At 41.0% G+C, this 23,477-nt stretch overlaps 1 protein-coding gene across 1 annotated transcript in view; it reads left to right on the forward strand.

Moving 5' to 3' along the window:
- NiPp1 (nuclear inhibitor of protein phosphatase 1) overlaps nucleotides 1-23,477 on the forward strand; it is a 191,103-nt gene that overhangs the window by 120,294 nt on the left and 47,332 nt on the right. The window contains exons 5-6 of the mRNA XM_071675812.1: nucleotides 20,489-20,692; nucleotides 21,119-21,331. Coding sequence (XP_071531913.1) covers nucleotides 20,489-20,692; nucleotides 21,119-21,331 — 417 coding nt within the window. The remainder of the gene's footprint in view (nucleotides 1-20,488; nucleotides 20,693-21,118; nucleotides 21,332-23,477) is intronic.

Consider the following 23,477-nt stretch of genomic DNA (forward strand, 5'->3'; position numbering starts at 1 on the left):
GCCGACATGATGTTACAAGAGGAAAATCCCCCACCTGACCTCACTTTCCCATGCTGGGCTCTGACGCTCATTTGGTGCCATTTTTTTTACAAACCACCGTCACCACCAGACCTATGTGCATTACCCATTGTGTTTTTGCTTATTCTCTGCTCTGTGGTACAAAGATATTGTTGAAAATGTCATGAAGGCCTGCAGATACTTCTGTGGGAAACAATAAAATAGCTGAAATGTTTCTGAGTCAAGGTGATTGTGATTATAGAGATGATGAAGATGACTTTGTTAGCACTGCAGAAAAAGTGTCTATAGACAACATGGTGAAAAATGTGTGATGGACTTATTGAAGGACTAGAGCAGCATGCATTCATAACATAACATGACATCATGTCAGTTCATAAAATTCAAGAAAGACTTCTAAGAAAAAAAACATTGTTTGTTAATGAGGCAGATGACTCTGGAGGAAACATTTAACAAAGTCATCCAACAGAATGTCTCCTTATCCCTAGAGGACCTACTTCCTGATCCCTCAACTTCTGATGTTCCTTCTCACAATGATGTCAACGGTGATGTACCCTCCCCCTCAAGTTTCTCATGCCATATGTAGTTCTAGTATTTGTTGCTGCATTTAACCTCTTTTATAGGCAGAGATAAAATAATTTTTTTGTAAGTGCAAAACATTATTTTCATGTGAAATCTGAATTTCATCTCCACCTAAAATGCCATGTTTGAGTGTGACTCGACCAACAACACTATTGCATTGAAATTTTTTCAGTTTGTTTTCATTACATTTACAGCTACCTGTAATTATCATAAATTAAAAGCTTATTTGTTTTTATATCAAATAAAACCTAGAAAATAATATACAGTGTACTGTAACCTTTTAATCAAAACACTGCATCGTAGGTGGAAACTGAGGACTTACAGTAGCTTGTTGTTATTGTTTAACAGGTGATACAGATATTCTGTTGATGCTGCTGTGCTGCTTAGTTACCCTAAACACATGATTTTTTTCACTGTATTAGTGGTATTTCATATTTTGTTAGTGTTAATTACTTATGTGTGAATAAGTGTAAGAAAAAGATTGCTTATTAGCGGCATATGAATTCGAGTTGGGAATGAAGATGATGCCAAACAACCACATATTGTCCACATGGGCATCTGAGGTTGTGGCTCATTGTTACACAAACTTTGTTTCATATGCAAAATTTTTAAGAATATTGTATAAATTACCTTCAGGCTATATGTATAAGGTGTATATGAAACATAAATGGTGTGTTTAGACTTGGGTCTCATCCCAAGATATCTCATTATGTATCTATTTATTTATTTATTTTGCTTTGTCGCTGTCTCCCGCGTTTGCGAGGTAGCCCAAGGAAACAGACGAAAGAAATGGCACAACCCACCCCCATACACAATGTACACACACACACGCCCACACACGCAAATATACATACCTATACATCTCAATGTACACATATATATACACACAGACACATACAGACACATACATATATACCCATGCACACAATTCACACTGCCTGCCCCTATTCATTCCCATCGCCACCTCGCCACACATGGAATACCATCCCCCTCCCCCCTCATGTGTGCGAGGTAGAACTAGGAAAAGACAACAAAGGCCCCATTCGTTCACACTCAGTCTCCAGCTGTCACGCAATAATGCCCGAAACCACAGCTCCCTTTCCACATCCAGGCCCCACACAACTTTCCATGGTTTACCCCAGACGCTTCACATGCCCTGATTCAATCCACTGACAGCACGTCAACCCCGGTATACCACATCGATCCAATTCACTTTATTCCTTGCCCGCCTTTCACCCTCCTGCATGTTCAGGCCCCGATCACTCAAAATCTTTTTCACTCCATCTTTCCACCTCCAATTTGGTCTCCCACTTCTCCTCGTTCCCTCCACTTCCGACACATATATCCTCTTGGTCAATCTTTCCTCACTCATTCTCTCCATGTGCCCAAACCACTTCAAAACACCCTCTTCTGCTCTCTCAACCACGCTCTTTTTATTTCCACACATCTCTCTTACCCTTACATTACTTACTCGATCAAACCACCTCACACCACACATTGTCCTCAAACATCTCATTTCCAGCACATCCACCCTCCTGCGCACAACTCTATCCATAGCCCACGCCTTGCAACCATACAACATTGTTGGAACCACTATTCCTTCAAACATAGCCATTTTTGCTTTCCGAGATAATGTTCTCGACTTCCACACATTCTTCAAGGCTCCCAGGATTTTCGCCCCCTCCCCCACCCTATGATTCACTTCCGCTTCCATGGTTCCATCCGTTGCCAGATCCACTCCCAGATATCTAAAACACTTTACTTCCTCCAGTTTTTCTCCATTCAAACTTACCTCCCAATTGACTTGACCCTCAACCCTACTGTACTTAATAACCTTGCTCTTAGTCACATTTACTCTTAACTTTCTTCTTTCACACACTTTACCAAACTCAGTCACCAGCTTCTGCAGTTTCTCACATGAATCAGCCACCAGCGCTGTATCATCAGCGAACAACAACTGACTCAACTTCCCAAGCTCTCTCATCCACAACAGACTTCATACTTGCCCCTCTTTCTAAAACTCTTGCATTATGTATTTGCAAATATTCCAAAATCCAAAAAAATTCAAAATCCAAAACACTTCTGGTCCCAGGAATTTTGCTTAAGAGATACTCAACCTATACTCATTATTAGATTACATATTTATTGATAGTAATTGATAGGCATGTAAAAGAGAGACTTTTGTATGTAAATGTGCTGAGAGGGACAGCTGGTAGGATGTCTGATCACTATTTTGTGGATGTGATTGAAGATTTGTAGAGGTTTTTGAAAAAGAGGAGACAGTGTTGGGGAAAAGAGAGTGGTGATGATAAGTGAGCTTGGAAAGGAGACTTGTGTGAAGAAATACCAACAGAGATTAGGTGGAGAATGGCAAGAGGTGTGAGCAGATGAAGTGTGGGGAGTGGTTGAGGAATAGGAGGTATTAAGGGAGGCAGTGATGGCATGTGTAAGAGATTCATGTGGCATGCGAAAGGTGGGAGGTGGGCAGATTAGAAAGGGTAGTGAGTAGTGGGATGAAGAAAGTAATGCTGCTACTGAAAGAGAAAAGAGAGGTGTTTTGGTGATACTTGCAAGGAAGGAGTGGAAGTGTGTGGGAGATGTATAAGAGAAAGTGGCAGTAAGTCAAGAGGATGATGCAGGGTTTGAAAAAGAGGGCAAATGAGAGTTGGGCTGAGAAAGTATCATTAAACTTGAGGGAGAAGAAAAAGGAGGTAAATAATGTATGAAAGACAAGAAAACAAATGGGAACATTGGTGAGGGGGGGATGATAACAGGTAGTGATGGAGTGAGATGTAGTGAGTATTTTGAAGGATTGTTAGATATGTTTGATGATAGAGTGGCAGATGTAGGTTGTTTTTGGATGGGATGGTATGTGAAGAGTGGTTTTGTGAAATGAGAAATGGTGGCGAAAGCCTTGCAAAAGATGAAATGCAGCAAAGCGGCAGGAGTTGATGGTATTGTAGTTGACTTTATTAAGAAAGTGGGTGACTGTGTTGTTGATTGGTTGGTAAGGATATTCGGTCTATCTATGGACCATGGTGAAGTGCCTTAGGATTGGTGGCATGCATGTATAGTGCCAAGGTATAAAGGCAAAGGGGATAAAGATAAATTTTCAGACTACAGTGGCATAGGTTTAAGTGTACATGATGTGACCCTCAAACCTGGAGCAACACATTGCTCTCATCATCTCCAACAAGGCAACGAAAACAGCCCACCATCTGCTTCATAACAGACCTGCCATGACCGAGACACCCCTTCAGGAGGGCCATGTCATTTACAGCACAACTGGAACAGTGAGGAGGGTGGATCTCATTCATACATTGGAATGACACGGACCAGACTACTGAGGCGCTTCACCTGCCACCTACAGAATGGACCCAAAGAACCACTATGCCACTCTACATAATTCCTGCCTGACACAACAAGACCTGGATGAGGACACCAAGAGTATCGACAAAGAACAAGACCCTTGCCGTCTCTTGTTTCTAGAGGCAATTTTCATCATCACAAAACAACTGACGATAAACACACAAGTCGAAGACTTTCAAATCCTTCCATCCTCAAAGTGCCACATAAGCCTTACCAACCAAGCAGCCTTTAAGTGATCACCGTCATCCACCTATCTCCATCCGATCCACCAATCATATACATTTTCTTTTTTTATACTTATTCACCGTCTCTCACGTCAGCAAGGTAGCAAAAGGAAACAGATGAGGAATGGCCCAACCCACCCACATACACATGACTCACTTCCTAAGCCCACTCATCCTCAACAGTCTGCATACTTGCCCGTCTCTCCAAAACTCGGGCATTCACTTCCGAAACCACCCCATCCTTAAACAAATTAAACAACCATGGAGACATCACCCACCCCTGCTGCAAACCGACATTCACTGAGAACCAATCACTTTCCTCTCTTCTTACTTGTTCACATGCCTTACATCTTTGGTAAAAACGTTTCACTACTAGCAGCTTACCTTCTACTTCATATACTCTTAAACCCCTCCACAAAGCATCTCTGTCAACCCTATCATATGCCTCTTCAAGATCCATAAATGCTAAATATATGTCCATCTATTTTTCTAAGTATTTCTCGCATACATTCTTCAAAGCAAACACCTGGTCCACACATCCTCTACCACTTCTGAAACCATACTGCTCTTCCCCAATCTGATGCTCTCTACATGTACATGCCTTTACCCTCTTAGTCAGTACCCTCCCATATAATTTCCCAGGAATACTCAACAAACAAACTTATGCCTCTGTAATTTGAACACTCACCTTTCGCCTTTGTACAGTGGCACTATGCATACATTCCATCAATCCTCAGGCACTTCACCATGATCCAAACATACACTGAATGTCCTTACCAACCAGTCAACAACACAGTCACTCCCTTTTATGATAAATTCCACTGCATTACCATCCAAACCCACTGCCTTGCAAGCTTTCATCTTCCGCAAAGCTTTCACTACCTCTTCTCTGTTTACCAAACCATTTTCCCTGACCCTCTCACTTTGCACACCACCTCAACCAGAACACCCACTATCTGCCCCTCTATCATTAAACACATTCAACAAACCCTTAAAATATTCACTCCATCTCCTCACGTCATCACTACATGTTATTACCGCCCTACTTGCCCCCTTCACCGATGTTCCCATTTGTTCTCTTGTCTTAACACACTTTATTTACCTCCTTCCAAAACATCTTTTTATTCTCCCTAAGATTTAATGATACTCTCTCACCCACCTCTCATTTGCCCTATTTCACCTTTCTCTTGACCTGCTGCTTTCTTTTATACATCTCCCAGTCATTTGCACTACTTCCCTGCAAAAATTGTCCGAGCACCTCTCTGTTCTCTTTCACCAACATTCTTACTTCTTCATCTAACCACTCACTACCCTTTGTAACCTGCCCACCTCCCACCTTTTCATGCCACATGCATCATTTGCACAAGCCATCACTGCTTCCCTATATACTTCCCATTCTTTCCCCACTCCCCTTACGTCATTTACTCTCCCCTTTTGCCATTCAGTGCTCAATCTCTTCTGGTACTTCCTCACACAAGTCTCCTTTCCAAGCTCACTTACTTTCACCACTCTCTTCTCAACATTCTCTCTTCTTTTTTGAAAACCTCTACAAATCTTCACCTTCACCTTCACAAGGTAGTGATCAGGCGTCCTTTCAGCTGCCACTATCAGCACATTAACATCCGAAAATCTCTCTTTCACATGCCTATCATTTAACAAGTAATCCAATAATGCCATTGACCATCTCTCCTACTCACATATGTATACTTATGTATATCTCCCTTTTTAAACCAGGTATTCCCAATCACCAGTCCTTTTTCAGCACATAAATCCACAAGCTCTTCACCATTTCCATTTACAGCACTGAACACCCCTGTACACCAATTATACCCTCAACTGCCACATTACTCACCTTTGCATTCAAATCACCCATCACTATAACCCAGTCTCATGCATCAAAGCTAACACACTCACTCAGCTGCTCCCAAAACACTTGCCTCTCATGATCTTTCTTCTCATGACCAGGTGCATAGGCACCAATAATCATCCATCTCTCTCCATCCACTTTCAGTTTTACTGATATCAATCTAGAGTTTACTTTCTTATGCTCTTTCACATACTTACACAACTCCTGCTTCAGGAGTGGTGCTGCTCCTTCCTTTGCTCTTCTCCTCTCACCAACCCCTTACTTTACTCCCAAGACATTCCCAAACCACTCTACCCCTTTACTCTTGAGCTTTGTTTCACTCAGAGCCAAAACATCCAGGTTCCTTCCCTCAAAAATACTATTTGTCTCTCCTTTTTTCTTATCTTGGTTACATTCACACGCATGTATATTCCTATAAGTCCACAGGGAAATGAAACATGATAAGTTCCCAAGTGCACTTTCATGTGATAATCACATCATTAGGGGAGATACAAGAAAGAAATATGAGTCAGTTGATATGAAATGATGAGACATAGCTAGGTTGTCATGCATAGTTCCATTGTACAAAGGCAAAGGGAATAAATGTGAATGTTCAAATTACAGAGATATAAGTTTGTTGAGTATTCCTGGGAAATTATATGGGATAGTATTTATTGAGAGCGTAAGGGCATGTGCAGAGCATCAGGTTGGTGAAGAGCAGTGTGGTTTCAGAAATGGTAGAGGATGTGTGGATCAGGTGTTTGCTTTGAAGAATGTATGTGAGAAATACTTAGAAAAACTGATGGATTTGTATGTAGCATTTATGGATTTGGAGAAGGCATATGATATGGTTGATAGATGCTTTGTGGAAGGTATTAAGAGTATATTGTGTAGGAGGTAAGTTGCTTGAAGCAGCGAAAAGTGTTTACCAAGGATGTAAGGCATGTGTATGAGTGGGAAGAGAGGAAAGTGATTGGTTCCCAGTGAATGTTGGTTTGCGGCAGGGGTGCATGATGTCTCCATGGCTGTTTAATTTGTTTATGGATGGGGTGGTAAGGGAGGTGAATGCAAGAGTTTTGGAGAGAGGGGCAAGTATGCAGTCAGTTGTGGATGAGAGGGCTTGGAAAATGAGTCAGTTGTTGTTCGCTGATGATACAGCACTGATGGCTGATTCAGGTGAGAAACTGTAGAAGTTGGTGACTGAACTTGGTAAAGTGTTTGAAAGTAGAAATGGAGAAAAACTGGAAGAGGTGAAGAGTTTTAGATATCTGGGAGTGGATTTGGCAGTGGATGGAACCATGGAAGCAGAAATGAGTGATCAGGGAGCATTGAAGAATGTGTGGAAGGTGAGAACGTTATCTCAGAGAGCAAAAACGGGTATGTTTGAAGGAATGCTGTTTCCAATAATGTTATATGGTTGCAAGGCATGGGCTAAAGATAGGGTTGTGTGGAAGAGGGTGGATGTGTTGGCAATGAAACGTTTGAGGACAATATGTGGTGTGAGGTGGTTTGATCAAGTAAATAATGAAAGGTAAGAGAGATGTGTGGTAATAAAACAAGTGTGGTTGAGAGAGCAGAAGAGGGTGTGTTGAAATGGTTTGGTCACATGGAGAGAATGAGTGAGGAAAGATTGACAAAGAGGATATATGTGACAGAGGCAGAGGGAAGAAGGAGAAGCAGGAGACCAAATTGGAGGTGGAGGGATGGAATGAAAAAGATTTTGAGTGATCGGGGCCTGAACATAGAGGAGGGTGAAAGGCGTGCAAGGAATAGAGTGAATTGGAATGATGTGGTATACTGGGGTCGATGTGTTGTCAATGGACTGAACCAGGGCATTTGAAGAGTCTGGGATAAGCCATGGAAAGTTTTGTGATGCCAGGATGTGGAAAGGGAGCTGTGGTTTTGGTGCATTACACTTGACAGCTAGAGAGTGAGTGTGAGCAAATGTGGCCTTTTATGTCTTTTCCTAGCGCTACCTCACTGTGGGGGCCGCGGGGGGTTACTATTTCATGTATGGCGGGGTGGGGTCAAGAATGGATGAAGGCAGCAAGTATGAATATATACATGTGTATATATGTATGTATATGTATTGTATACATTGAAATGTATATGTATGTTCCCATTTGTTGCTATTTCATGTGTGGCTGGGTGGCGACAAGAATGGATGAAGGCTCAAGTATGAATATATGCATGTGTATATATGTATATGTCTGTGTATGTATATGTATTGTATACATGTGTGGCGGAGTGGCGACAAGAATGGATGAAGGCAACAAGTATGAATGTATATATGTGTATATATGTATATGTCTGTGTATGTATATATATTGTAAACATGTGTGGTGGGGTGGTGACAAGAATGGATGAAGGCAGCAAGTATGAATATATACATGTGTATATATGTATATGTCTTTGTATGTATATGTATTGTATACATTAAAATGTATATGTATGTTCCCATTTGTTGCTATTTCATGTGTGGCGGGGTGGCGACAAGAATAGATGAAGGCAGCAAGTATGAATATATACATATGTATATATGTATATGTCTGTGTATGTATATGTATTGTATACATGTGTGGCGGGATGGCAATAAGAATGGATGAAGGCAGCAAGTATGAATATTTACGTGTATGTATGTGTATTCTGGGTATGTATATGTATGTATTGTACACATTGAAATGTATATGTATGTTCCCATTTGTTCTCTTGTCTTTCACACTTTATTTACTTCCTTCCAAAGCTTTTTGTTCTCCCTAGAATATGATGATACTCTCTCACCCCAACTCTCATTTGCCCTCTTTTTCATCTCTTGCACCTTTCTCTTGACCTCCTGCCATTTCCTGCTATTTCATGTGTGGTGGGGTGGCGATAAGAATGGATGAAGGGAGCAAGTATGAATATATACATATGTTTGTATGTATATGTCTGTGTATGTATATGTATTGTATACATTGAAATATATATGTATGTTCCCATTTGTTCTCTTGTCTTTCGCACTTTATTTGCCTCCTTCTAAAACTTTTTGTTCTCCCTAAAATTTAATGATACTCTCTCACCCCAACTCTCATTTGCCCTCTTTTTCATCTCTTGCACCTTTCTCTTGACCTTTTACTACTTTCTTTTATACATCAGTATTTTTGATTTCTTATTTTATTATACCTAATCGCCGTCTCCCGTGTTAGCAAGGTAGCTCAAGGAAACAGACGAAAGAATGGCCCAACCCACCCACATACACAAGTATACACATAAACATCCACTCACGCACATACACATACCTATACATCTCAACATATACATACTTATACATACACAGACATATACATATATACACATGTACATATTCATACTTGCTGCCTTCATCCATTCCTGTCACCACCCTGCTACACACAAAATAGCATTGCCACACCCCGTGACAGCATTGTTAATATATGGAATGATTTACTCATTAGCATAGTTGAAGGCATTCCGGAGATGCATTTGTGAACAGATTTGATAGAATTTCTCTTAACATCCATGACTGACTTCATCTGTGCCTCCTTGGCTACATGAAAACTTACAGGTTTTTCTCTTCGAAACATTTTTATGCCTTTGTGCTCTCTGATCTTTTCCACTCTCACAAACAGCTTCAGAACCCAGTGTCTACAACTGTTTGAATTACTTTTATACATATTGTCTACAGTCACCCTGCATGACAAAACTGCTGTCAATATGATACATATAGGGATGTTCTGTTAGAAAAACAATACAATGGAAAACATTCCTCCGACCCAAGATACTCTCTTGGAGCACTCATGGGGTGCTACCTAACAGGCACTAATCTGGACCACCTGTGAACATGCCCATTAACAAACAGTGTCTGGCAAATGATAGGACTGTACAGTAAAACAGGACAGCTAATTCGTAGCTTCCTTTATGACAAACTAACAATTGCTGCTAAAGCCTGTAATGAGTTAGTCAAATGTGGCTGTAAGAGTGCAAAGGGTTGTAATGGCAAATACATGTGCATATTTGGTGTCTGCTGGCACTGTGCATATACAACTTGGCAGAAGTATCTTCCTTGACACTGAGGCACGTAATATATAAACATAAAGGTTCTGGTTAGCTCCATGAGTAGCACTGCCCCCATTGCTGATCACATTAACTTCTAAACAGTATATTTACTTATTTATTTTGCTTTGTCGCTGTCTCCCGCGTTAGTGAGGTAGTGCAAGGAAACAGACGAAAGAATGGCCCAACCCACCCACATACACATTTATATACATACATGTCCACACATGCAAATGTACATACCTATACATCTCAATGTATACATATGTATACACACACAGACATATACATATATACACATGTACATAATTCATACTGTCTGCCTTTATTTATTCCCATCACCACCTCACCACACATGGAATAACAACCCCCTTCCCCCTCATGTACACAAGGTAGCGCTAGGAAAAGACAACAAAGGCCCCATTCGTTCACACTCAGTCTCTAGCTGTCATGTAATAATGCACCGAAACCACAGCTCCCTTTCCACATCCAGGCCCCACAGAACTTTCCATGGTTTACCCCAGACGCTTCACATGCCCTGGTTCAATCCATTGACAGCAAGTCGACCCTGGTATACCACATCGTTCCAATTCACTCTATTCCTTGCACGCCTTTCACCCTCCTGCATGTTCAGGCCCCGATCACTCAAAATGTTTTTCACTCCATCTTTCCACCACCAATTTGGTTTCCCACTTCTCCTCGTTCCCTCCACCTCTGACGCATATATCCTCTTGGTCAATCTTTCCTCACTCATTCTTTTCCATGTAGACCCTCTTCTGCTCTCTCAACCACACTCTTTTTATTACCACACATCTCTCTTACCCTATTATTACTTACTCGATCAAACCACCTCACACCACATATTGTCCTCAAAAATCTCATTTCCAGCACATCCACCCTCCTGCACACAACTCTATCCATAGCCCATGCCTCACAACCATACAGCATTGTTGGAACCACTATTCCTTCAAACATACCCATTTTTGCTTTCCGAGATGATGTTCTCGACTTCCACACATTCTTCAAGGCTCCTAGAATTTTTGCCCCCTCCCCCACCCTATGATTCACTTCCGCTTCCATGGTTCCATCCGCTGCCAAATCCACTTCCAGATATCTAAAACACTTCACTTCCTCCAGTTTTTCTCCATTCAAACTTACCTCTCAATTGACTTGACCCTTACCCCTACTCTACCTAATAACCTTGCTCTTATTCACATTTACTCTCAACTTTCTTCTTTCACACACTTTACCAAACTCTGTCACCAGCTTCTGCAGTTTCTCACATGAATCAGCCACCAGCGCTGTATCATCAGCGAACAACAACTGACTCACTTCCCAGGCTCTCTCATCCACAACAGACTGCATACTTGCCCCTCTTTCCAAAACTTTCCAAAACTCTTGCATTCACCTCCCTAAGAACCCCATCCATAAACAAATTAAACAACCATGGAGACATCACACACCCCTGTTGCAAACCTACATTCACTGAGAACCAGTCACTTTCCTCTCTTCCTACATGTACACATGCCTTACATCCTCGATAAAAACTTTTCACTGCTTCTAACAACTTGTCTCCCACACCATATATTCTAAATACCTTCCACAGAGCATCTCTATCAACTCTATCATATGCCTTCTCCAGATCCATAAATGCTACATACAAATCCATTTGCTTTTCTAAGTCTTTCTCACATACATTCTTCAAAGCAAACACCTGCTCCACACATCCTCTACCACTTCTGAAACCACACTGCTCTTCCCCAATCTGATGCTCTGTATATCCCTTCACCCTCTCAATCAATACCCTCCCATATAATTTCCCAGGAATACTCAACAAACTTTATTTTTATTTTTTTTTTATTATACTTTGTCGCTGTCTCCCACGTTTCCGAGGTAGCGCAAGGAAACAGATGAAAGAAATGGCCCAACCTCCCCCCCATACACATGTATATACACACGTCCACACACGCAAATATACATACCTACACAGCTTTCCATGGTTTACCCCAGACGCTTCACATGCCTTGATTCAATCCACTGACAGCACGTCAACCCCGGTATACCACATCGCTCCAATTCACTCTATTCCTTGCCCTCCTTTCACCCTCCTGCATGTTCAGGCCCCGATCACACAAAATCTTTTTCACTCCATCTTTCCACCTCCAATTTGGTCTCCCTCTTCTCCTTGTTCCCTCCACCTCCGACACATATATCCTCTTGGTCAATCTTTCCTCACTCATCCTCTCCATGTGCCCAAACCACTTCAAAACACCCTCTTCTGCTCTCTCAACCACGCTCTTTTTATTTCCACACATCTCTCTTACCCTTACGTTACTCACTCGATCAAACCACCTCACACCACACATTGTCCTCAAACATCTCATTTCCAGCACATCCATCCTCCTGCGCACAACTCTATCCATAGCCCACGCCTCGCAACCATACAACATTGTTGGAACCACTATTCCTTCAAACATACCCATTTTTGCTTTCCGAGATAATGTTCTCGACTTCCACACATTCTTCAAGGCCCCCAGGATTTTCGCCCCCTCCCCCACCCTATGATCCACTTCCGCTTCCATGGTTCCATCCGCTGCCAGATCCACTCCCAGATATCTAAAACACTTCACTTCCTCCAGTTTTTCTCCATTCAAACTCACCTCCCAATTGACTTGACCCTCAACCCTACTGTACCTAGTAACCTTGCTCTTATTCACATTTACTCTTAACTTTCTTCTTCCAAACACTTTTCCAAACTCAGTCACCAGCTTCTGCAGTTTCTCACATGAATCAGCCACCAGCGCTGTATCATCAGCGAACAACAACTGACTCACTTCCCAAGCTCTCTCATCCCCAACAGACTTCATACTTGCCCCTCTTTCCAAAACTCTTGCATTTACCTCCCTAACAACCCCATCCATAAACAAATTAAACAACCATGGAGACATCACACACCCCTGCCGCAAACCTACATTCACTGAGAACCAATCACTTTCCTCTCTTCCTACACGTACACATGCCTTACATCCTCGATAAAAACTTTTCACTGCTTCTAACAACTTTCCTCCCACACCATATATTCTTAATACCTTCCACAGAGCATCTCTATCAACTCTATCATATGCCTTCTCCAGATCCATAAATGCTACATACAAATCCATTTGCTTTTCTAAGTATTTCTCACATACATTCTTCAAAGCAAACACCTGATCCACACATCCTCTACCACTTCTGAAACCACACTGCTCTTCCCCAATCTGATGCTCTGTACATGCCTTCACCCTCTCAATCAATACCCTCCCATATAATTTACCAGGAATACTCAACAAACTTATACCTCTGTAATTTGAGCACTCACTCTTATCCCCTTTGCCTTTGTATAATGGCACTATGCACGCATTCCGCCAATCCTCAGGCACCTCACCATGAGTCATACATACATTAAATAACCTTACCAACCAGTCAACAATACAGTCACCCCCTTTTTTAGTAAATTCCACTGCAATACCATCCAAACCTGCTGCCTTGCCGGCTTTCATCTTCCGCAAAGTTTTCACTACCTCTTCTCTGTTTACCAAATCATTTTCCCTAACCCTCTCACTTTGCACACCACCTCGACCAAAACACCGTATATCTGCCACTCTATCATCAAACACATTCAACAAACCTTCAAAATACTCACTCCATCTCCTTCTCACATCACCACTACTTGTTATCACCTCCCCATTTGCGCCCTTCACTGAAGTTCCCATTTGCTCCCTTGTCTTACGCACTTTATTTACCTCCTTCCAGAACATCTTTTTATTCTCCCTAAAATTTAATGATACTCTCTCACCCCAACTCTCATTTGCCCTTTTTTTCACCTCTTGCACCTTTCTCTTGACCTGTCTCTTTCTTTTATACATCTCCCACTCGATTGCATTTTTTCCCTGCAAAAATCGTCCAAATGCCTCTCTCTTCTCTTTCACTAATACTCTTTACTTCTTCATCCCACCACTCACTACCCTTTCTAATCAACCCACCTCCCACTCTTCTCATGCCACAAGCATCTTTTGCGCAATCCATCACTGATTCCCTAAATACATCCCATTCCTCCCCCACTCCCCTTACTTCCATTGTTCTCACCTTTTTCCATTCTGTACTCAGTCTCTCCTGGTACTTCCTCACTCAGGTCTCCTTCTCAAGCTCACTTACTCTCACCACCCTCTTCACCCCAACATTCACTCTTCTTTTCTGAAAACCCATACAAATCTTCACCTTAGCCTCCACAAGGTAATGATCAGACATCCCTCCAGTTGCACCTCTCAGCACATTAACATCCAAAAGTCTCTCTTTCGCACGCCTGTCAATTAACACGTAATCCAATAACGCTCTCTGGCCATCAACAAACTTATACCTCTGTAATTTGAGCACTCACTCTTATTCCTTTTGCCTTTGTACAATTGCACTATGCATGCATTCCGCCAATCCTCAGGCACCTCACCATGAATCATACATACATTAAATAACCTTACCAACCAGTTAACAATACAGTCACCCCCTTTTTTGATAAATTCCACAGCAATACCATTCGAACCCGCTGCCTTGCCGGCTTCATCTTCTGCAATGCTTTTACTATCTCTTCTCTGTTTACCAAATCATTTTCCCTAACCCTCTCACTTTGCACACCACCTCGACCAAAACACCCTATATCTGCCACTCTATCATCAAACACATTCAACAAACCTTCAAAATACTCACTCCATCTCCTTCTAACATCACCACTACTTGTTGTCACCTCCCCATTAGCCCCCTTCACTGAAGTTCCCATTTGTTCCCCTGTCTTAAGCACTTTATTTACCTTCTTCCAAAACATCTTTTTATTCTCCCTAAAATTTAATGATACTCTCTCACCCCAACTCTCATTTGCCCTCTTTTTCACCTCTTGCACCTTTCTCTTGACCTCCTGTCTCTTTCTTTTATACATCTCCCACTCATTTGTATTATTTCCTTGCAAAAATCGTCCAAATGCCTCTCTCTTCTCTTTCACTAATAATCTTACTTCATCATCCCACCACTCACTACCCTTTCTAATCTGCCCACCTCCCACGCTTCTCATACCACATGCATCTTTTGCACAAGCCATCACTGCTTCCCTAAATACATCCCATTCCTCCCCCATTCCCCTTACCTCCTTTGTTCTCACCTTTTTCCATTCTGTACTCAGTCTCTCCTGGTACTTCCTCACACAAGTCTCCTTCCCAAGCTCACTTACTCTCACCACTCTCTTCACCCCAACATTCTCTCTTCTGAAAACCTCTACAAATCTTCCTCTTCACCTCCACAAGATAATGATCAGACATCCCTCCAGGTGTACCTCTCAGCTCATTAACATCCAAAAGTCTCTCTTTCGCGCGGTCCTATCAATTAACGTGTAATCCAATAACACTCTCTGGCCATCTCTCCTACTTACATACGTATACTTATGTGTATCTCTCTTTTTAAAACCAGGTATTCCCAATCACCAGTCCTTTTTCAGCACATAAATCTACAAGCTCTTCACCATTTCCATTTACAACACTGAACACCCTATGTTTACCAATTATTCCCTCAACTGCCACATTACTCACCTTTGCATTCAAATCACCCATCACTGTAACCTGGTCTCATGCATCAAAACTACTAACACACTCACTTAGCTGCTCCTAAAACACTTGCCTCTCATGATCTTTCTTCTCATTCTCAGGTGCATATGCACCAATAATCACCCATCTCTCTCCATCCACTTTCAGTTTTACCCATATCAATCTAGAGTTTACTTTCGTACACTTTATCACATATTCCCACCACTCCTGTTTCAGGAGTAGTGCTACTCCTTCCTATGCTCTTGTCCTCTCACCAACTCGACTTTACTTCCAAAACATTCCCAAACCACTCTTCCCTTTACCCTTTAGCTTCATTTCACTCAGAGCCAAAACATCCAGATTCCTATTCTCAAACATACTACCTACCTCTCCTTTTTTCTTATCTTGGTTACATCCACACACATTTAGACACCCCAATCTGAGCCTTCAAGGAGGATGAGCACTCCCAGCGTGACTCCTTCTTCTGTTTCCCCTTTTAGAAAGTTAAAATACAAGGAGGGGAGGGTTTCTAGCCCCCTGCTCCTGTCCCCTTTAGTCGCACTACGACACGCTGGGAATGCGTGGGAAGTATTCTTTCTCCCCTATCCTCAGGGATAAGCACGTGAAAGAGAGACTTTTGGATGTTAATGTGCAGAGAGGTGCAACTGGAGGGATGTCTGATCATTATCTTGAAGTAAAGGCAAAGGAGAAGATTTGTAGAGGTTTTCAGAAAACGAGAAAATGTCGGGATGAAGAGAGTGGTGAGAATAAGTGAGCTTGGGAAGGAGACTTGTGTGAGGAAGTACCAGGAGAGACTGAGTGCAGAATGGAAAAAGATGAGAACAAAGGATGTAAGGTGAGTGGGGGAGGAATGGGATGTATATAGGGAAGCAGTGATGGCTTGCACAAAAGATGCTTGTGGCATGAGAAGCGTGGGAGGTAGGCAGATTAGAAAGGGTAGTGAGTGGTGGGATGAAGAAGTAAGATTATTAGTGAAAGAGAAGAGAGAGGCATTTGGATGATGTTTGTAGGGAAATAATGCAAATGAGTGGGAGATGTATAAAAGAAAGAGACAGGAGGTCAAGAGAAAGGTGCAAGAGGTGAAAATGCAGGCAAATGAGAGTTTGGGTGAGAGAGTATCATTAAATTTTAGGGAGAATAAAAAGATGTTTTGGAAGAAGGTAACTAAAGTGCGTAAGACAAGAGAACAAATGGGAACATCGGTGAAGGGGGCTAATGGGGAGGTAATAACAAGTAGTGGTGATGTGAGAAGGAGATGGAGTGAGTATTTTGAAGGTTTGTTGAATGTGTTTGATGACAAAGTGGCAGATATAGGGTGTTTTGGTCGAGGTGGTGTGTGAAGTAAGAGGGTCAGGGAGAGTGGTTTGGTAAACAGAGAAGAGGTAGTGAAAGCTTTGTAGAAGATGAAAGCCAGCAAGGCGGCGAGTTTGGATGGTATTGCAGTGAAATTCATTAAAAAAGGGGGTGACTGTGTTGTTCATTGGTTGGTAAGGATATTAAGTGTATGTATGACTCAGGTTAATTGCCTGAGGATTGGCGGAATGTATGCATTAGTCCCATTTTACGACGGGAAAGGGGATAAAGGTGAGTGATCAAATTACAGAGGTATAAGTTTGTTGAGTATTCCTGCGAAATTATATGGAAGGGTATTGATTGAGAGGGTGAAGGCATGTGTAGAGCATCAGATTGGGGAAGAGCAGTGTGGTTTTAGAAGTGGAAGAGGATGTGTGGATCAGGTATTTGCTTTGAAGGATGTATGTGAGAAATACTTAGAAAAAAAAATGGATTTGTGTGTAGCATTTATGGATCTGGAGAAGGCTTATGATAGAGTTGATAGAGATGCTCTGTGGAAGGTATTTAGAGTATAAGGTGTGGGATGCAAGTTGTTAGAAGTGGTGGAAAGTTTTTATTGAGGATGTAAGGCATGTGTACGAGTAGGAAGAGGAAAGTGATTAGTTCCCAGAGAATGTTGGTTTGCAGCAGGGGTGCATTATATCTCCATGGTTGTTTAATTTGTTTATAGATGGGGATGTTCAGGAGGTAAATGCAAGAGTTTTGGAAAGAGGGGCAAGTATGCAGTCTGTTGTGGATGATAGGGCTTGGGAAGTGAATCAACTGTTGTTTGCTGATGATACAGCACTAGTGGCTGATTCAGGTGAGAAACTGCAGAAGCTGATGACTGAGTTTTGTAAAGTTTGTGAAAGAAGAAAGCTGAGAGTGAATGTGAATAAAAGCAAGGTTATTAGGTACAGTAGGGTTGAGGGACAAGTCAATTGGGAGGTAAGTTTGAATGGAGAAAAACTGGAGGAAGTGAAGTGTTTTAGATATCTGGGAGTGGATCTGGCAGCGGATGGAACCATGGAAGCAGAAGTGAGTCACAGGGTTGGGGATTGGGCAAAGGTTCTGGAAGCGTTGAAGAATGTGTGGAAGGCGAGAACATTATTTCAGAAAGCAAAAATGGGTATGTTTGAAGGAATACTGGTTTCAACAATGTTATATGGTTATGAGGCATGGGCTGTAGATAGGGTTGTGAGGAGGAGGGTAAATGTGTTGGAAATGAGATGTTTGAGGACAATATGTGGTATGAGGTGGTTTGATTGAGTAAGTGATAAAAGGGTAGGAGAGATATGTGGTAATAAAAAGAGTGTGGTTGAAAGTGTAGAAGAGGGTGTATTGAAATGGTTTGGTCACATGGAGAGAATGAATGAGGAAAGATTGACAAAGAGGATATATTTGTCAGAGGTGGAGGGAACGAGGAGAAGTGGGAGACCAAATTGGAGGTGGAAGGATGGAGTGAAAGAGATTTTGAGTGATTGGGGCCTGAGCATGCAGGAGGGTGAAAGACGTGCAAGGAATAGTGTGAATTGGAACAATGTGGTATACTGGGGTTGACGTGCTGTTAATGGATTGAACCAGGGCATGTGAAACGTCTGGGGTAAACCATGGAAAGTTTTGTGGGGCCTGTATGTTGAAAGGGAGCTGTGGTTTCGGTGCATTATGCATGACAGTTAGAGACTGAGTGTGAATGAATGTGGCCTTTTTGTCTTTTCTTAGTGCTACCTCACGCATGTTAGGGGGCAGGGGTGTGTCATTTCATGTGTGACGGGTTGGTGATGGGAATGAATAAAGGCAGCAAGTATGAATTATTTACATGTGTATATATTTGAAAGGATCACAGTTTTGTGCGTTATCAAGTATATTCCTAAAAGTCCACCGGGAAAAATGAAACACGATTAGTCCCAAGTGCACTTTTGTGTAATGATCACATCATCAGGGGAGACACAAGAGAGATATATAAGTCAGTTGATATACAACGAAGAGACATAGGTAGAATGCCATTTGGTAAACATGCGATTGGACAATCGCTTGTTTACCAAATGGCATCCTAGCTACTTCTTGTCATTGTATATCAACTGACTGTTATATTTCTCTCGTGTCTCCCCTGATGATGTGATTATTACACGAAAGTGCACTTGGGACTTATCGTGTTTCATTTTCCCCGTGCACTCTTAGGAATGTGTGTATGTATGTATATGTCTTTGTATGTATGTATATGTGTACATTGAAATGTATAGGTATGCATATGTGCGTGTGTGGATGTGTATGTATATACATATGTATGTGGGTGGGTTGGGCCATTCTTTCATCTGTTTCCTTGCACTACCTTGCTAATGCGGGAGACAGTGACAAAGTATAATAGATATAAACAGAATAGAATCTCTTTTTTAAACCAGTTATTTCCTGTCACCAGTATCTTTTCAGCACACGGCTCCACAAGCTCTTCACCATTTCTCTTAATAACACTTAATGCCCCATGTGCCTCAATTATACCCTAAACTGCCACATCACTTACCTTCGCATTTAAATCACCATCACTGATGCCTGGTTTCGTATATCATATCTGCTGACACACTTGCTCAGCTGCTCCCAAAACACTTGCCTCTCATAATCTTTATTCTCATTGTCAGGTGCATAAGCACAAGTGATCACCCACCTCTCACCATCGACTTTCAGGTTTACTTTCATGAATCTAGAATTTACTTTTTTGCACTCTATCACACACTCCCACAGGTTCTGCTTCAGGCGTAATGCTGCTACTTCCTTAGCTCTTGTCTTTTCACCAACCTCCAATTTTACTCCTAAGATATATCCAAACCATTCTTCCCCTTTACTCTTGAGTTTTGTTTCACTTAGAGCCAGAACACCCAGATTTCTTTCCTCAAACATAATTCCTATTTTTCCTATCTTTTCATCTTGGTTATATCCACACACATTCAGACATCCCAGTCTGAGCCTTCGAGGAGGATGAGCCCTCCCCACCTGGCTCCTTTTTCTGTTTCTTCTTTAAGAAATTGAATTACAAGAAGGGGAGGGTCTCCAGTCTGGCTCTCCCACCCCCTTTAGTCACCTTCTATGACATGTAGGAATACAGAGCTAGAGTTCTTTCTACCCTACCTCAGGGGTAAGATGGAAATGTAGTTGAAGATTATATAGAAAATTATGGACAGTGTGTTGTCTAATGGTTTTTTGTTCTTAATTCTGATGGTTTTTATTTATTCTTTGATATTATGTAATATGTCAAGAGTATTCTTGCTACTGCAACAGTTTAGTTTGGAAGGGAAGTTAGTGGATATTTAAATAATGTATGCAGTTTCCAAGAACTTGGAACTTTTGACCCCCGTAGTTGAAGTTAATTTCAGATTTGTGGAATGATCTTAAGTTCTTAATTCATCTAGTATTAATTTTTACTTCTTTCATTAGTACTTGATTTATTCCAGAACTTAACAGAATTTAACACTGCACACAATAGACGTATATCCATGTTGGGTATTGGAGAAGATGATCCAAAACAAAGGGGACTCAAACGACACAAATTTAATGTCAGCTTTAAGGATGAAGAAGATATCATAAACCCAGAAGATGTGGATCCTAGTGTGGGAAGGTTCCGAAATCTTGTTCAGACAACTGTTGTGCCTTCTAAAGTAAGTAGATTTTGTATCACAAGTGTATTTTTCTCCTCACTGATATGCCTAATTAACTTCATCATGGGCAAAGCAGGGTATTTGGGCTGCTATTGAAATGAAATCATCAGGATTGTATCTTTTGATGGCTTCATTATACTTAGTTTTGGGAGTTTTATCTTAGTTAAGTAGTTAAATGCTATTTGATTTCTCGGTGCTTTCTTTTTTTGATTAACCAAGAACTTTAATGAATTTTCTGAATTTGAGTTTTTTCATACTGGTAGAGTTTTTCACGTTGGACATATACTTGTATGCGTACAGTTAAGTTCTTGCACATGAACACTCATTTACACAGCACCTCATAGAGGAACTATATGTAATACTTCTGTATTCTTTTCATATTCAAGTAAGAATTTCATGAGTGCTCATGAAATAATTCATTTACAGAAACGACGTTTGGACATAAGTGGACTGGTATCGAATAGTAGTGGACGTGATTCTGATGGAGGCAACAAAAACACAGTCCACTTCTCACGCAGTGATGGCTTATATGCAGATCTGCCACCAGAGCAGCATGGTCATGGAGGGTCTCACCACTCTATGTTCTCTTCTTTGTTATCTTCCAAACTTGGTATGCCATTGCCAAACCCTGCACCAGAGGTAGGTCTTATAATGCAAGATATTTATTTTGAAGTATATAGTCTTCCTTACAGAAACTGAATTCATCAGTAAACCTTCAGCTACTACTATATAGTAAAGTCTTCTCTGTCACCTTTTATCTCTTACCTATTTTGTAACCATTCAACATTTTTGCCTTACTCATCATGCAGCTTACCAAAATGGAGACACTGGATGAAAGTGCCAAGTTCTTGAGCACTTTCCAGGCTCCTATTAATAAATGTTATGCTAAGAGCTATAAGATTATACCCATAGAGGTTATAAAGTGATGCATTTTATTTTTTGGAATATACAGGTAAGGCAAAAACATCTCAAGTGCTTTATTTCTGTAGATATTTTCTTGTGTAGAAGTTAAATGTGACCAGCAATTGGGTCAGTGCTACTCATGGAGCTAACCAGAACCTTTATGTTCATATATTTGGTGCCTCAGTGTCAAGGAAGATACTTCTGCTGAGTTGTATATGCACTGTGCCAACAGACGCTAAAAATATATAAAATGTTGTAGTGTCATTATTCAGTTATTTTTATGTCAGTTTTTTAATTATTGGATTGTGTAAATGTCAGTGAGTCATGTTGCACATATATTTGCCACCACACCCCTTTGCAATCTTGCAGCCACATTTGACTAACTCATTACAGGCTTTAGCAGTAGTTGTTAGTTTGTCATAAAGCAAGCTAAGAATTAGGTGTCCTGCTGGAGAGATTGTTGGTGGGCTGGTTCACCGGTGGTCCATATTAGTGCTTGTCAGATAGCACCCCTTGAGTGCTCCAAGAGAGTATCTTAGGTTGGAGGAATGTTTTCCATTGTATTGTTTTTCTAGCAGAACGACTCTATATGTGTGTGAGATTGACAAGTTTTATCAAAAAGTAGCAGACCATTGGGTTCTTCTGAGGCTGTTTGTGATAGTGGAAGAGATCAGAGAGTAAGAAGGCATACAGATGTCTCAAATTGAAAAAATTCTAGATTCTCATGTAGCCAAGGAGGCAAAGATAAAGTCAGTCATGGTTGTGAAGAGATATATCAACAAGTCTGTTCACACAGGCATCTCTGGGAATGCCTTAACTAATCTGATGAGTGACTCATTCCATATATTAACAATCCCATGGAAGAAAAAGTACTCTGCCTTATTCGAGGTAAAACCTTTGCCCAAGAATTTGCATCCATTATTACCTGTGAAATCATATGAAGATAGCCATAGATATCTTTGTAGATTGAGGTTTTTGAGCCTTTAATGGTTTTGACTGCCTGTTTAATTTCATCTCTCAGCCTTTTCTTTTCTAAGCTTATTAGATTTAAGTCTTGGTAGCTTGCCTCTTTACTCTCTTGATTCTCTCTATGTCTTTTTTTTATAGGGTGACCCAAACTGTTCACAATATTCAAGGTGCGGACACACCAGTGAATTATAAAGATTACAGATAATTTCCATAGACTTAGATTTGAAAGTTATACATATGAACCTAAGAAATTTGATTGACCTTATTGTTTCTGTGAACTGCTTAGCAGTGGATCACCAGATTTTTATTAAACCCATCTTTTTCCACATTTACCTTTTGTAGCTCATCATAATTCATACTGTAGATTGTCTTCCTATCTTTACTTCTATTGTGTAGAACTTTGTACTTATCAGTGTCAGAATTCGTTTGCCACATGTGATATCAGTACATCAGTTTTTTATGTCTAAAGCTGTAGACATCTATTGTAAATATGTTTCCAAAGTAATGTCTGAGAAAGTCAATATCTTTCAATGTAGCCCATTGTCATTATCTTGATATATATATATATATATATATATATATATATATATAATTTTTTTTTTTTTTTTTTTTTTTTTTTTTTTGCTTTGTCGCTGTCTCCCGCGTTTGCGAGGTAGCGCAAGGAAACAGACGAAAGAAATGGCCCAACCCACCCCCGTACACATGTATATACATACGTCCACACACGCAAATATACATACCTACACAGCTTTCCATAGTTTACCCCAGACGCTTCACATGTCTTGATTCAATCCACTGACAGCACGTCAACCCCGGTATACCACATCGCTCCAATTCACTCTATTCCTTGCCCTCCTTTCACCCTCCTGCATGTTCAGGCCCCGATCACAAAAAATCTTTTTCACTCCATCTT

This window comes from Panulirus ornatus, chromosome 21 (genome assembly GCF_036320965.1).
Source record: "Panulirus ornatus isolate Po-2019 chromosome 21, ASM3632096v1, whole genome shotgun sequence".
Taxonomy (NCBI): domain Eukaryota; kingdom Metazoa; phylum Arthropoda; class Malacostraca; order Decapoda; family Palinuridae; genus Panulirus; species Panulirus ornatus.